Consider the following 14,086-nt stretch of genomic DNA (forward strand, 5'->3'; position numbering starts at 1 on the left):
TGCTAGGTTGTTTGTTAAACAGAATGGTTTAAAATTCAGAGCATTTAGATATCCAGTTTAAAAGTTATGTTGTTGATTGTGCTAGTGATTTAAGATAAGGGTGGCAAGCTTGTGGCTTACAGACCAATTTCAGCCCACAAGGCAGTTCTCTGTGCAGGACAGAGCTTGCTGAGCAGCACCAGTGAAGAGGGAGAGGCCAAGCCATGACAAAGCACATCTCACCAGGCCAGATGACAGTGGTTTTCCCTGCTTGGCTCTGATATTGTCCAGGCTGAACCTGAGGGCAGGTGCAATGTGAAAGTAGGTAAAAACACTGGGATAGGTGAAAAGCTGTGGATTAGGAGACAAATTTCCTAAGGAAACTATGCAGTTGGGATGGGAACATGACCAAGGAAGCTGCTTGTGACATTGTAGTCTAGAGTCCCAGCAGGAGGCACTGGGAGAGTTTACCCTCTGGTTCTGCTGAAGCCTGGCTCTCTTGCAGTGAGCTTTGACTGAGATTGAGGTGCATTGGGAGAGGGTTGGTAGTCTCTGTGAGACTGGGGATAACCATCCTCAAAAAGTGTGCTGGACAACAAAGTAACATCTCAGGTTGGGAGCTGAGCAGGGAGCAGGGCTGGTTGGCAGGAACTGATATCCATGTGAAGCTGTTTCATCCTACTAAAAACTCTGTGGCCACCTGGGCTCCAGTGGAAGGGAATAGCCACAGTTTTATTGCAGCAAACATGTGGGAAAGGGAATGACTGCTGACTTGCTGGCAATACTTCTCAGGAAAAGCACTACTGAATTTACACCCATGTGTAAGGTCTTAAAACTGTAAGTTTTAGTTTAGAGCAGGTATTCTTCCACTTTTTCAACAGGTTAGTGTGACCACCCGCCCTTAAGGGGAAGGAAGCACCTAAGCCACATTCCAAACAGGCTTTCCTTGTTGGGCTTCCATTGAATCCACAGCTGTATTTCAGATCATGCCTAGAGTCACCTCCTTATGTCATGAGAGGATCCCCTGGGCACATTGAAGGGCTGATGGTGTTCATGCCTTGAATTGCTCAGTGTAAGCAGTGAGGTCCTGTCCTCACTGAAATGCTGAAATGCAGTACAAGCAACTCCCTGTATGAGCCATCCCAAACCCTTGCACACCTCCCAAGGGTAAAATGGGGCTGCCTTAGCTTGAAACTGAAACTGAAGAAGTACCCATGAATGGCAACACCACTTGCCCAAAAACCAGGAGACCTCCATACCCAGAGGTGTTTCAGCCTTGCATCTTCTGCCTCTCAGAAGGATATCCCAATGACTGGATTGGATATTCAGACTGTTCTCCTCTCCAGTCCTGCAGGGCTAGTCTGTTGGGAAAGCAGTATGGAGTGTGGAGGTCTTTGGGGTTGCCACTGGCAGTACAGATGTGTTGAGTGAAGAACTGGATGCCCCTGCAGGTTCTGAGCCAGCAGTGGGATTCAGGCTCCATTGCAGCTCTCCAGCTCGTGTGTGTGCTTTCTGCCAAGCTCCTGTCACGAGTTTATTTAGTGTTTTAAGAGCTCCCAAGGTGGACTTTGAGTTTCACACTGGGAGCTGTAGAACTCAGTAAGGAGAAAACAAAATACAAGTATATTTAGGTAATGCAGAAGGGAAAAGGAATGTGTTCTAGCCCACTGCAGATAGCACTTTGTGTTCTGAAACACCTGATTTCCTTCACTTAGCATATTAGTCACTGACTGTGTTGGGAAGGGGGCAATGTCTTCACCTCTACCTCAGTTTTTCCAGAGAGAAAAATCTTACTGCTCTGATCAGCAATGGTAAAAGGCTTAAGTTCTTGTATGATTTGTGTTTGTTTTACAATTCTGTCTTCCCATCAGCAATACGTTTTGGACGAATGCCGAGGTCTGAGAAGGCCAAGCTCAAAGCAGAAATTCTGACAGGTGAAAATTATGTAGAAGATTCAGAAATGGCAGATCTCAAATCACTTGCCAAAAGAATTCATGATGCCTACCTGAAAAACTTCAATATGAACAAGGTTAAAGCCAGAATCATCCTTGCAGGGAAAACCAATAACAATCCAGTAAGTACTTTTTCTGTTACTTTAAAATAAAACTGACAGGTATGTAAGGTGATTGTAGTAATTTGGTAGACACTTTAGCAAATCTTTTAGAAAATAAATATCATGAAATAGTCAAAGCAAATATCTGTAGTAAATATGGTTGCTTTTAACCACTATCAGAATAATAAGATGCTTTAGGAAAATCACGTCATTACCTTGTAAATGGAAACTCATAGCCCTAAATTATTGCTCTTAATAAAAAATGAAGTGATATCGGAATGTGAATACCTCTTGATATGGGGAGAACAGTTCAAAATTATTTTCCTATTATGACAGTGAAAAAAATGTAATTTTTTGCCACAAATGCCAGGATAAGTACTATTAGCTTGTAGGGTGTACAGGTACTCTGCATGACTTTTCCTTTAATCAGAATAATATTTATAGCAGGAGGGGAAAGAAAACTTGAGTTTGTAATTTTTTGTTCACAGTGCTGGCCATTTCCTCACCCAGCCTTCCTGGTCTTTTCTGTATGGTTCCTTTGAAAGGCAGAAGCAAGCAAGGTTGTGAAGACACATTTGCTGTAGAAGTTATTTTTCTTTCAGGGTAATTTAGCCAAGGTCTACCTAATTGGATCAACTGCTTTTTTTAAGTAGCATATAAGCGAGTATAATTGATGTAAGGACTTGCTTGTTTCACTTTATGCATATTTATTTAAGCTCTGCTGTGATCTATGTTACTTTTATGTAAAAGGTAATTATCTTATATTATCAGCAACTTCAGTTTCAGTAAAAATATGCAGGGAAGAAACTTTACATATGCCATAATGAAAACCATGTAAGTGTGGGGATCAGTGTTATCAAAATGGTAAGCAAGCTGTCTTCTGCATTATGGAATTTGGCATGTAATAGTCTAGCCTAGCCTAGCCTACAGCTTTCTGCATTAGCAGAGAGACACATGAATTATCCCAGCCTTTCTCGATGCACTGAGAGGTGTGCAAAATGCAAACAGACTGCTATCAATTTTTTACATATGCAGGGAAGAGCAAAGGGGTTTTAGACTATTGCATACTCTCTTAAGAAAAAAAAATTTTCTTTTTCTTTTGATTTTTCAGCAGAAAAGCAAATGTTAAAATAAGGTGGTTTTTTTTGATTGTAATTAGCAGCCCACCTGTTTCAGAACTGTGTATTAACAGCTAATTTCAGTGAATCCTAATTTTTGGCACCACTACAATTAATTTCAGAATGAATGAGCATTTTTCATGATGACAAGGTGTCATTTTTTAATTTAGCTCCCAAGTCCTTAGCCATGCCTCTTTTCTGCATCCTGAAATGATGTTAAATTTTTTAAAAAAGTAGATAGCATAGAGATAGCATACATCTTTTAAAGGTTTAGAGATGTGTTGTGTTTCTTGCTTTGCCATTTTCTACTCATATCCACCTTCCCATGGAAAGTTCTGCTCTGTGTAACGGTGCTGGAGTGAGATGGAATGTCCAGTAAAATAAACATTTTAAAATGGAAAACCATAGGAACATGAGCTGTTGGACAGTTTTCTGAAGGAAACAAGTGAATCCTATGAGTTTCTGACAGAACTCATGTGTTCCCCATGCTGTTTAATCTGAGCTGAGCAAAGCAGCACAAGGAAGGTGCTTGGTGTGTATGGAACTGAGGTTGCTGTTCAAGGTCAGTTGCTGTGAGTTTGCTAGGCTGGGAAGCAACTGGGGTTTGTTGTTTTTCTTTAGTGGATTGTATTTCATTTTGGTTGTTGCCCTGCAGATATATATCAAAATATTTTTCAGTTCTGATTGTTCATAAGAAAGTCTGAATGCTGCTTTTGATAATGATGTTTTAAGAGAGTGGCTCATCTGTTTGTAAAGCATGTACCTTTCAAAACAAATGGGATTATGGGATTTTGTGCTTTGCATTCTAGTAGGATTCTCTGTTTGGAGATGACTCAGCACCAACTGCAGCTAGAAAGTTGGGACAATTGGGACATTGTCTATGAGAATCTGATAATAAAACACAAGAGAAGTGCGGGGTTCACATTCTTAAGGAAATATGCTGCCCTGTATTGAAATTACTGCCTGTAATTTCCCCCTAGGGGACTTCAGGAAAGCATCATGATGTGCATCAAGTGTAGTTAGTTTAGGAATCAATAGGAGCTTAGGCAGAATAACCTGGACTTCTGGAGAAGGTAATCCAAGTCTTTTGTGAACCCTCTGGGACTGGCTCTGAGATGGATTTGTGCATCCTAAGCACAGGAGTGCTGGAGCTTCACTGGAACTATTAGATAAAACTAAATTAAAGATATGTCATACATCTTTACGTCTGACTATTTGCTATTTGCAGAGCAGACTTGTTAGGTATAGCAGTTTGTCATACACTGCATTGATGACAAAGTGGTAGTTGAGGACTGAATAGCATGGAAGTGAAAATTTAGCAAAATTCTTATTTTTTAGGAAGAACCCGATTAATAACCATTATTTAGTGACTGAACTAGTGGGTTTTTTCCTCTGTAGCCATTTGTTATCCATGATATGGATACCTTATGTATGGCAGAGAAGACCCTGGTGGCCAAGCTGGTGGCCAATGGGATTCAGAACAAGGAAGCCGAGGTTCGGATCTTCCACTGCTGCCAGTGCACGTCTGTGGAGACTGTCACCGAGCTCACAGAATTTGCCAAATCCATCCCTGGCTTCTCCAGCCTGGACCTGAATGATCAGGTGACACTGCTGAAGTATGGGGTGTATGAAGCCATATTTGCCATGCTGGCCTCTGTGATGAACAAGGACGGGATGCTGGTGGCTTATGGGAATGGATTTATAACCCGGGAGTTCCTGAAAAGCCTGAGAAAGCCATTCTGTGATATAATGGAGCCAAAATTTGATTTTGCAATGAAATTCAATGCACTGGATTTGGATGATAGCGATATTTCCCTTTTTGTTGCTGCCATTATTTGCTGTGGAGGTAAGCATGACCCATTTGTTCTCTAAGGTAGTAAATTTTAATACTTCCCTCTCGTGAATTAAAAATTTTAATGGAAAACTTCTATCCTCTGGAAGATTCAGTTCTACCACTAACTACACTTTGAGGAATCATTATAAAATTATGACATGTATTCTTTTGCTTGTTTTGAGAACAGATCGTCCTGGTCTTGTAAATGTAGGACACATTGAAAAAATGCAGGAGAGCATTGTGCATGTACTGAAACTTCACTTGCAAAACAACCATCCTGATGACACCTTCCTCTTCCCAAAACTTCTCCAAAAAATGGCTGACCTCCGACAGCTGGTCACAGAGCATGCTCAGCTTGTTCAGATAATCAAGAAGACTGAATCTGATGCACATTTACACCCTTTACTACAGGAAATCTACAGGGATATGTATTAAGGACTTCTAGTATTTTTTCCACAATATTTAAAGACAGAGAAATACAGATGGGAGCAAAACTACTTGTACAGTTATGGGCTGTTCACTCAGCCCAGAGCAGGAAAAATCTAAAACTGGGGAACTGGAGTGTTACACTTCTTTTGGTTTGGGATCTTTTGTCTTCTTTTGAAAAAGTGCTGCAGAAAAATATTGGTCAGAGTGCTCAATGAAGTGTCTTACAATGGTTCTTTTATTTGGAAATTTGAAGATTGGTAAGGAATACATATTTGTATAATAAATCAGAATGTTAAGTAACAGAAATGAACAAAATTGTATTTCCTCTTGGCTTAGTCATTTTAGTATTAATGTAACAAATTCAGCACCTTCCTTCCAGGTATCTGCACAATCAGAAAGACAATGCACTTTTGCCTAATGGTAACTACTGAGAACCAGCTAACACTTTTTCTTAAAGCATTCAGTCTAGGTGTAGCAAATGGCTGGATATTACTGTCCATACACTTCTAAAAAATTGGAAAGATCCTTCATCCATTGTTGCTTTAATTCCATGAAATGATGTACAGTTTCATCTACTGTTATGTGGGCATACTTAGGGTGAGCAGGTTTAAAAGACAGTTGTCTTATGAAATGAAACAAAATCCAAAGAGTCATCTAAAAGACAGCAGAGATGCTCCAACAGGTGTGTCTTGAAGAGTAAACAAGATAAACTGATGGGACCTTTTTGTTTCAAAAGTCTGTTAAGGAAATGTGCAAATATCACTGATGATAAAGAGATTATATACCCTGTATTTTTGTACAACTTGTAATAGCTCAGGACGCAGTTTTGACATAAAAATGCTATTTTGAATTAGCAAGAGTTTTGGAGAGACTGAAAAATCTGATCCTACCCTAGGAAAAAAAAGAATTTTAACTTTCCATCAAGGATACTGCACTCTACTGCAGTGATAATGACTCCAAAGGAATGATTGGATAGGAAAGGCATTGGCTTCCTCTAAGTGTCTTGGCAGTATAATTGTTTGGAGCTGTTTGCTTTTCTGATGAATGCACTGCTTCATTTTTTACCCTCTTGGATATATTTCTATTCCTTCTTTGGCCTCATGGATAGAAGTATTTGGTACTTGTTTTCACCAGATGTTGTCCTTGTGGATAAGGTGACAGTAAGACCAAGAGCAGTGTTTGTAGGTGTCAGACTGTGTCATAGAGTGGAAAGCACAGCTGAGAGTAAGTTTATTGTGTTCCTAGGAGTAAACTGATTTTTTTTTGCTGTACTCCTGCTGCAAAAGCAGCCACAATGAAATGGCTTCCTGACTTTGCCACCTCATGGGCTCTTTTCTCAGAGAGCTGCCCAGAAGTGCCAGCTGCATGCCAGGCACTCTGCTGTTTCTCTTTCATTTCCTTGATACAGTAACCTCACATTATCACCCCATAATTTCACTTTCTGTTTCACAACAACGAGGTTTCAGGAGCAGTGCCAGCATTTTCACTACAGTAAAGCTTTCAGTGGCACAGGAGAACACTTTGTATTTGTTTTATTGTAGCACGTTTGAAGGCACCAGAATCTTCACTGCAAGCATTGAGTGATGGAGTGAGAACATCACCTTGTCATTCCTATTTCAGTGGCAATGCTTCTTTCTGTCCAGGCACACAGGCACAGCTGAACACTGGAAAAATTACAGGTTTAAAGGCAACTTTTTGGGGTTTATCTGTGGCAGAAGTTATAGATAATTACAGATATATTTAGTGTGATATATTGAAGCACAGGCCTCAGATTTGGTGAGCATCTAGGGCAGGATAGAAATAGTAACTGCATGTGCACAAAACTTCCTCCCTTTCCCTGTTGCCAGCAGGAAGAACACTCAAACACTCAGAGAGGAATGTTGGTCTTGCCAGGAACCCTCAGATGAGAAATGGGCTGCCTTTTGTGTCCCAGAGCAGCACACAGTGTGCCCTCAGAAACAGAGGATTTTAGGAATGCTGCTGCTTTATTCTTCCAGCCAACCCTGTTTCACTGGGGAGCTGTGGGGTTTGGGCCATGGAAATAATTGATCTGAGATATTGCTGATGCAAGAAGCTGTCAAAATATCAGCCATTCTGAGATGCTGTTCTCAAACTGTAGGAGCCAACTGCTAGTTTATCCTCTAAAAAAAAGGATAACTTGAAATATTTTCCCCCCAAAGGTCAGATTTTTTGCCAAGGGCAAATTTCAAAGTTGTATCCCATAGTCTAAGTGTACTGTAGGTTCTCAGGAAAAATCAGACACAGTCAGTGTGCATAACTATTTTTCCAGCTCTTGTTCTCAAAAGTGGCTAAAACACTTTAGTAACACTTTAAACCATGGAAAATTAATAATAAATACTTAAATTCTCAGCAAAGCTATAAAGAATGGCAAATAGAGTAACTCAGTGAAAGACATAATATTTAGCTGTTTGAGCAACTGCTTGTGATAAGGTCCTGTTATTAGTATGAGAATAATGAATAATTTTTTTGTTATTTGAAAACTAGCAAGAAATTTTTGACTACTTCCTTGGACATTAAAGGTTTGATTTCTGTTTTAAATTAAATTTCAGACCCTGAATGAAAAAAAAAAAAAAAGAAAAGAAAAAGAACACATCTCTGAATTACAGAAATATGAACAAGATGTTAACACAGCCTAAAATTCTGGATGGATTCCACTGCCCACACTGCTGTCCCGTGCACATTCCCACAGTCACTTCAAAGAGTGGCACAGGGCACACAATTCCCTTCCCAAGAATGAATGGGCAAAAGAATTTCTCATTTCTACATTATGCTTTTAAGGAATTACATTTGCTCCTTCAGGAGATGACTACAGCAGGTTTTGGCCAAGGAGGTTTTAAAGTTACTCAGTTTATGTCCATTTTTTTTAAAATTTGGAATGCAAACTAGTCTCAGATGTATTTCTGACCAATTACTTCAGCAGCTCCTCTATGTGCAGATAAACTAATAGTTTTAAATACCCCACCTATGGAGGAAAGCAAATTGATCAGATTTTAGGATTAAAATGGATTAAAGGTTTGCTGGCTCATCAGGTACAGTTTGGATCTGATTCTTGCCAACAGAACTCATTTTACTGTCATAGCATGGAAGAACTGTGGTTAGCAACCAGACCCCACAAACAGCTCAAGGCAAGAGACAGCAGATGGATAGAGAAATATCCTGGGAAACAATGGTATGGCTTAAGTTTTCAGCAAACCTACAGATTACTCATTTTTGAGCATTGTTTGGAGGGAAAATATTTATTTATTTATTTATTCTGGTGCCCTAGGTACTTTTTGGCAAAGGGGAAGAGGGGAAGGAAAGGAAGGTTTTGTGCCAAGTGTAAGGGAAATCTGAGGTTCATTCTTGTGTCCTCCTTAAATATTTCCTTTAAAGCTGCTGTTTAAAAAAAATGAGTTACTTTGTACCTTTCAAAATTTCCGATCCCACTTTTGCTTTAAACACAAACTGTCACCTGATAGGAAAGTTTCCATTTACAGAAACGACACCTTGCATTGCATTTAAAGAAAGCACATTTTGTGTTAGCTGCCATTTCCATGTGCCTTTGTGCTCTGCTTCCAGCAGCTGCTGCAGAGCCGAAGGGCTGCCAGGCAGCAGAGTTTTGCATTATTCCTGCCCCGTGCAGATCTCGGAAATACCAGCAGTTGCACTAAGCCTGTTCTCATGAGAGAGCTGGCACGGGGCTGCACATCAAAGAGCTTATAATAAGCATCCAAACATTTGTTTGTTTATCCAAACTGCTGAAACCTGGGGAGATTTATTCATCACGAGAGCTGGGTCACATACGACTGAGTTTGAATTTCCTCATTGCTGACGGAAAGCCTGGACAAAGTTGGGCCCCATGTGAGGCAGAGCAGCTGGGGGATATCCTGCTGTGGCTGCAAGGAACAGTTTCAGTCTCTCCTAAAAAGCTCCCTGTGGCTTCACTGAAAATCTGCAACTGCATTTGACAAATGCATTTGCAGCTGTCATGGTACTGCTTCAGCATAAGGTCTGCACATAATGGTCCCTCTCAGAAAGCCCTCGTCCTTTAGGAAGTGTTGGAATGTAAGGTGCAGCGTGGTATCTGTGCTTGCTTCTGGCCCAAGTGCTTTCCTGATAATCAGTTGCATATAATTTTTGTATTTAGGTTTAATCAGCTTTATTTTCCTTCTTTTACTGGAGATTTAAATAATATGTGGGTTTGATCTAAGATTATTGATATTGTTATGTGTTGTGGGATTTTTTTAATTTAATGTAATACCATTTCTTCATGTTTCAATTTATAAAATACAAGAATATAAATGCAAGGTATAAACTTTCACTAAATTAATTACAGAGGTGCTTAAAGAAAAATGTGTAAATTATTTAATTTAAATATTTGTTACATACTTTATCTTGTGAACCCTTTGTACAGTGAGGAAGTATTTCCTTTTATGGGCTAAGGATGAAGGGGCTGACGTCAAAGACAATTTGTTATTTATTCCTGTCTGGTCTTTATTGCTGTATCATTTTTGAAGAACTATCACAAATTCTTCAGAGTTATCAGTGTTTGGTGTTGACCATTGTAACAAAACTTTAAAATATATTTTCACATAGAACACAGACTTTCTTTTATTTAATTTTAATAAAAGCAAGTCTAGCTGAGGAATAGCTGCAATCCCAAAATTGAGTTTTTAACTCAAGTTCACCAATAGGAAAAATCATGTGTAGAACTGAGTTCATCTTTGGATGAACCAAGGAAAATGGTAGCTCATTTTCGTTTGAAAAGAGCTAAAAAGAAGCTGCATTTGGTTTGTTCACCGGTGCTGGTGTTTTCTGTGGAGCTGACTTGTGGCTCACTGGGAATAACAACGTGTACTCAGGATTATTCCCTGCCATCTGCCCTGAGGGCAACCTGCTGCATTTATAGATGTATTTCAAACATGATTTGGCAGCACAAAACAAAGCGTTGAAATGGCATTATTGGCTTCCCTGCAGGAGGGATTTGAAATAAAATTCAGAGTCTGCTTGTAGGGATTCTGTGTCTGGTGCACGTAGGTGTGACAGTCTGTGCCTACAGCATCCTTCTTAGGAAATCTGATAGGAAATAAGGTACCTTTCAAAGGTATCTCCCTTAAATTTGCTGTGTGAATCACCAAACACAGTAGGTACCAAGAGCACAATCTATTACAAATGTTCTAGCTATCATTTGTACTTACTTGCTTTTTATTTGTAACATGTAACACTTTATTTCCTCAAATTGCTGCAACTTGGCATTTTCACTTCATCAGTGTCACCACACAGGTATGTTGTCCCCTGAGGTGTTTGTGTCATGTTTGCAAAAGCTCTGCTGGACTTGCCTGTGCTGACCTGCAGCCACTTCCTTTACCCTGTCACCTCATGTGACACAAACCCACTGTGGAACTGAGCCCACCCTAAGGAAGGCTGTTTCCTCCTTTCTTTTTCCTATTGTGCTCACAGGTTTTTTTAAAATCTTTTTTCTGCTTCTGAAGCTGGGCTGTGTTTTTTTCTTGAGCTCCTTTATTGCGTCAGTCTCGCCAGATTCCATTGCTGCGGATGTTTCGAAACAGAATTCCTGCTGCAAGGACCTCAATTGCAGATGAGCTGCTGCTGCCAGGGGATAGGCAGCGTGCACAAGAGACTGATCTGATTCCAGGCTGGACCTTAAATAAGGACTGCAAGATCAAGCATGAGGTACTTGAAGCAGTAGTAATATTTTGGTGTATTTTCTCACGTTGGTATGCAGGTGGTCCCTGTTGTGGTAAAGACACCAGCCTTGTGTTCAATGCCAGGAGTTTCATGGCATTCTTTCCACTAGAAGGAAGAAAGCTTGGCAGGATGGGGAAGTGCTGAGCCACTGCAATCCCGGTGGCACAGCAGTCCGTGCGTGTAGGAGTGCAGTGTCACCCGGCAGCCTGTGTGGGACGTGCTGCAGAGCTGGGAGCAGGTCACCACCCTCCTGCAGGTGACTCACGGCCACCCCTGCTCACCTGCAGCGCTCCCGTGGCTCATCCCCACACACACAGCAGCTCTCTCCATGGAATCACAGTGCCTTGGCCTTGTGCAGAGCAGAAACCTGCATGGTTCAGTAACTGCTTTAGTAGTAACGAACCTAACCAACGTTTCAGTGCTATCAGTGTGCTCCAGAAACCTCAGAGTGGTTTGACAAAGTCTGCCTTAGCAGATTCTCGGGGGACCTGCCTCCTGAGCAGCTCCTGCTGTTCCACAGCTCCTAAAAGAGTTGCTCAGAATTTTCTCTAGGAATGCAGCCCCACAGGTTCAGTGCCCCGGGATGTTGAAACCCTTCCTCGCCTTTTAAATGATCTGTTATCTGTGTCTCTTAGGACACAAAAGAAGCACAGTGTCGTTAATGTTGCCATGCCCTAATCAATAGAGCCAACAAGTGTTTCATTAAATCAAGATATCAATTTTAAAGAGAAAACAAAATAGCTTATTGTTTCCAGTCAGCTTTGAGGACATTGGACTTCAGTAAATACAGAATGTAGAAGGAGCACATTTCTTGCAAGGAATAGTCAAACCTAATTCTCATGGAATGCTTGTTTCCCAGTAAAAACCACTAATTCAGGCCAAGTTCCCAAGTTTCTCTCTGTTAGAACAATGCAAATGACACTTCCAAGGATGAATGGATGCCCTGGTCTCGCAGGGATTTTTAGGAAGGACAACATATCTTGCACTTGTGAATGTTAAAGTCACATCTAGCTACACACGATGATGCATTCTCAAACGTTACCAGCCTACTGATCTAGGATGAAAAAACTTGAACTAAACATTTTTTTTTCTTTTTTTACATTCTGATTTTTTCTGCCTTCTTTAAAAACAAGAGGTTGAATTCACAGTGTTTGTATAGAGACTGTAGGAACCTATGTGCTTTAATCCTTTCAGACTGAATGTAAACCAACTTAATTTGAAACACGGTTTTGCCTTAATGGTTTTAAAAAAATAAAATATTTTTAAAAGTGAATTTAATGACATGTGATGATCTTTTATCTCTAGGAAAGGAACTCACTGCAATGGGACATTCAAAAGGCAGCCTATTTGAAGCATCTTCAGGTACTGATGCTTCCCTGTGTACTCTTAAATGCCTTTTGAAGCAAGAGTGGTTGTGTAACGTACCCAGAGACGTGGCATATACATTTATTTATATATATTTCAGAAGTTTGGTGTTCACCCATCATCCAGCTATGATCTTCCATATTCTTATGGGTTGTATGGCTGGTTTGAGACATTCATGGAATTCAACAAGAGCACTTCTGTGTGAAATGCAGCACTGAGTAATTCAATGAGCACATCTTCAATTAAATCAGGGAAGTGTGTCACAGGTAGCTGTTTTCCTTCCAGAAAGGAAAGCTGTTTTCCTTCCAGAATCTGGGGATATTTTAAGCTGGTAACAGAGTGCTGAAGTGAAAATTACAGCAGAGGAAAACTACTCTGGTTTCTTCATCATCTGTGCTCAGGAGCATGGAAGACCTGATGTTGAGCAGCAGAAAGTACTTGAAGACCCCAATGAAAACAACCAGGAAAGGCTGGCCATGGTATCATTCAGGCTGTGAAATCACATATATACCAAAATACAATGATACTGAGACCATAATGCCCACGTTCAGTGGGAATGCAAGAATGTGGGATAACTAAATTCTAACAGCTGGGCACAGATAATAATCCATTGTCATTCCAGGAAATACCAAGTGGAATGTAGGGCAGTCTCCTTTCCCTAAAGCATAAACCAGAGATGCCAGAACACATCTGCTGTCCCTCTGTGGTACCTGCTGCCTTTTCTGCACCTACCAGGTCTTCACTGCCAGGTAACTGTGAAGGAGGGGCATCCCTCACTTGATTTTCCCTGCTGCACAATAAAGAACTGAGCTGTACTGAGCCAAATTAAATATTATATAATTATGCTTTGCTGTTCTGCTCCCTTTTAACCCTGAGTCCTTTCACCCTTCAGTTCAACATAACAAGTTCTTAAAGGCATGGAAATTTCTGAGGGCTTTAAATGACTCCTCAGTCATATTGTAAAGGCAAATATAATTGTTATGAATAAATGAGATAACTGCTTGTGCCTTAAAAGGGCACAGAGGAAGCTGAGCAGGAGGGAAAACAGGTCAGAGAGATGAGATCCCAAGCTCACTGACATTGGAACTGCACTAGGCAGGCTTTCAAAACCTGCTTTTAGGAGTGCAAACTGTCATGAACAATGGGAAATCCAGGAAAAAACATATTTTGAGGTTTGCTGGTGTAAACATATCCTGTGGTCTCACATAACCATGTTGCTTTGGCAGCTTGATTATAAAGACTTCAGTTCCAAGGTGGGAAAATGCTCTCTTCAGTTGTGGGTTTAGCACAGGACATGCTCTGGTGTTTATACAGAACAGACACAGACACACCACAGCTTTTAAACAGTGTTCCTAAGGTGAAACTGAAATATAACACCACCCATCTTACATAAGTTTAGTATCACTTTCCCTGAAAGTGTAGTCTTTTGTAACTGCAAAAAGGAAGCTGAAATGTTGCCTCATATTGTGGATCTTTTTTTCTGCATTTAGAGACATACATATATTTTATTTATTAAAGTACTTAGGGCTTGAAAAGGCCACTAATAGGTCCAGTATTGCTCCTCCAGTCACTGCAAGAAATTTCTGTCCTGATCAGAGG

General features: G+C 40.4%; 1 protein-coding gene across 4 annotated transcripts in view; it reads left to right on the forward strand.

Moving 5' to 3' along the window:
• PPARA (peroxisome proliferator activated receptor alpha) overlaps window positions 1-12,221 on the forward strand; it is a 31,406-nt gene extending 19,185 nt beyond the window's left edge. For all 4 annotated transcript variants that reach the window (XM_014264140.3, XM_005482704.4, XM_074538981.1 and 1 more), the window contains 3 exons: window positions 1,851-2,053; window positions 4,549-4,996; window positions 5,172-12,221. In XM_014264140.3, the coding sequence (XP_014119615.1) occupies window positions 1,851-2,053; window positions 4,549-4,996; window positions 5,172-5,419 (899 nt within the window). In that variant the 3' untranslated portion in view covers window positions 5,420-12,221. The remainder of the gene's footprint in view (window positions 1-1,850; window positions 2,054-4,548; window positions 4,997-5,171) is intronic.
• Window positions 12,222-14,086: the final 1,865 nt, after the last annotated feature.

This window comes from Zonotrichia albicollis, chromosome 4 (genome assembly GCF_047830755.1).
Source record: "Zonotrichia albicollis isolate bZonAlb1 chromosome 4, bZonAlb1.hap1, whole genome shotgun sequence".
Lineage (NCBI taxonomy): Eukaryota > Metazoa > Chordata > Aves > Passeriformes > Passerellidae > Zonotrichia > Zonotrichia albicollis.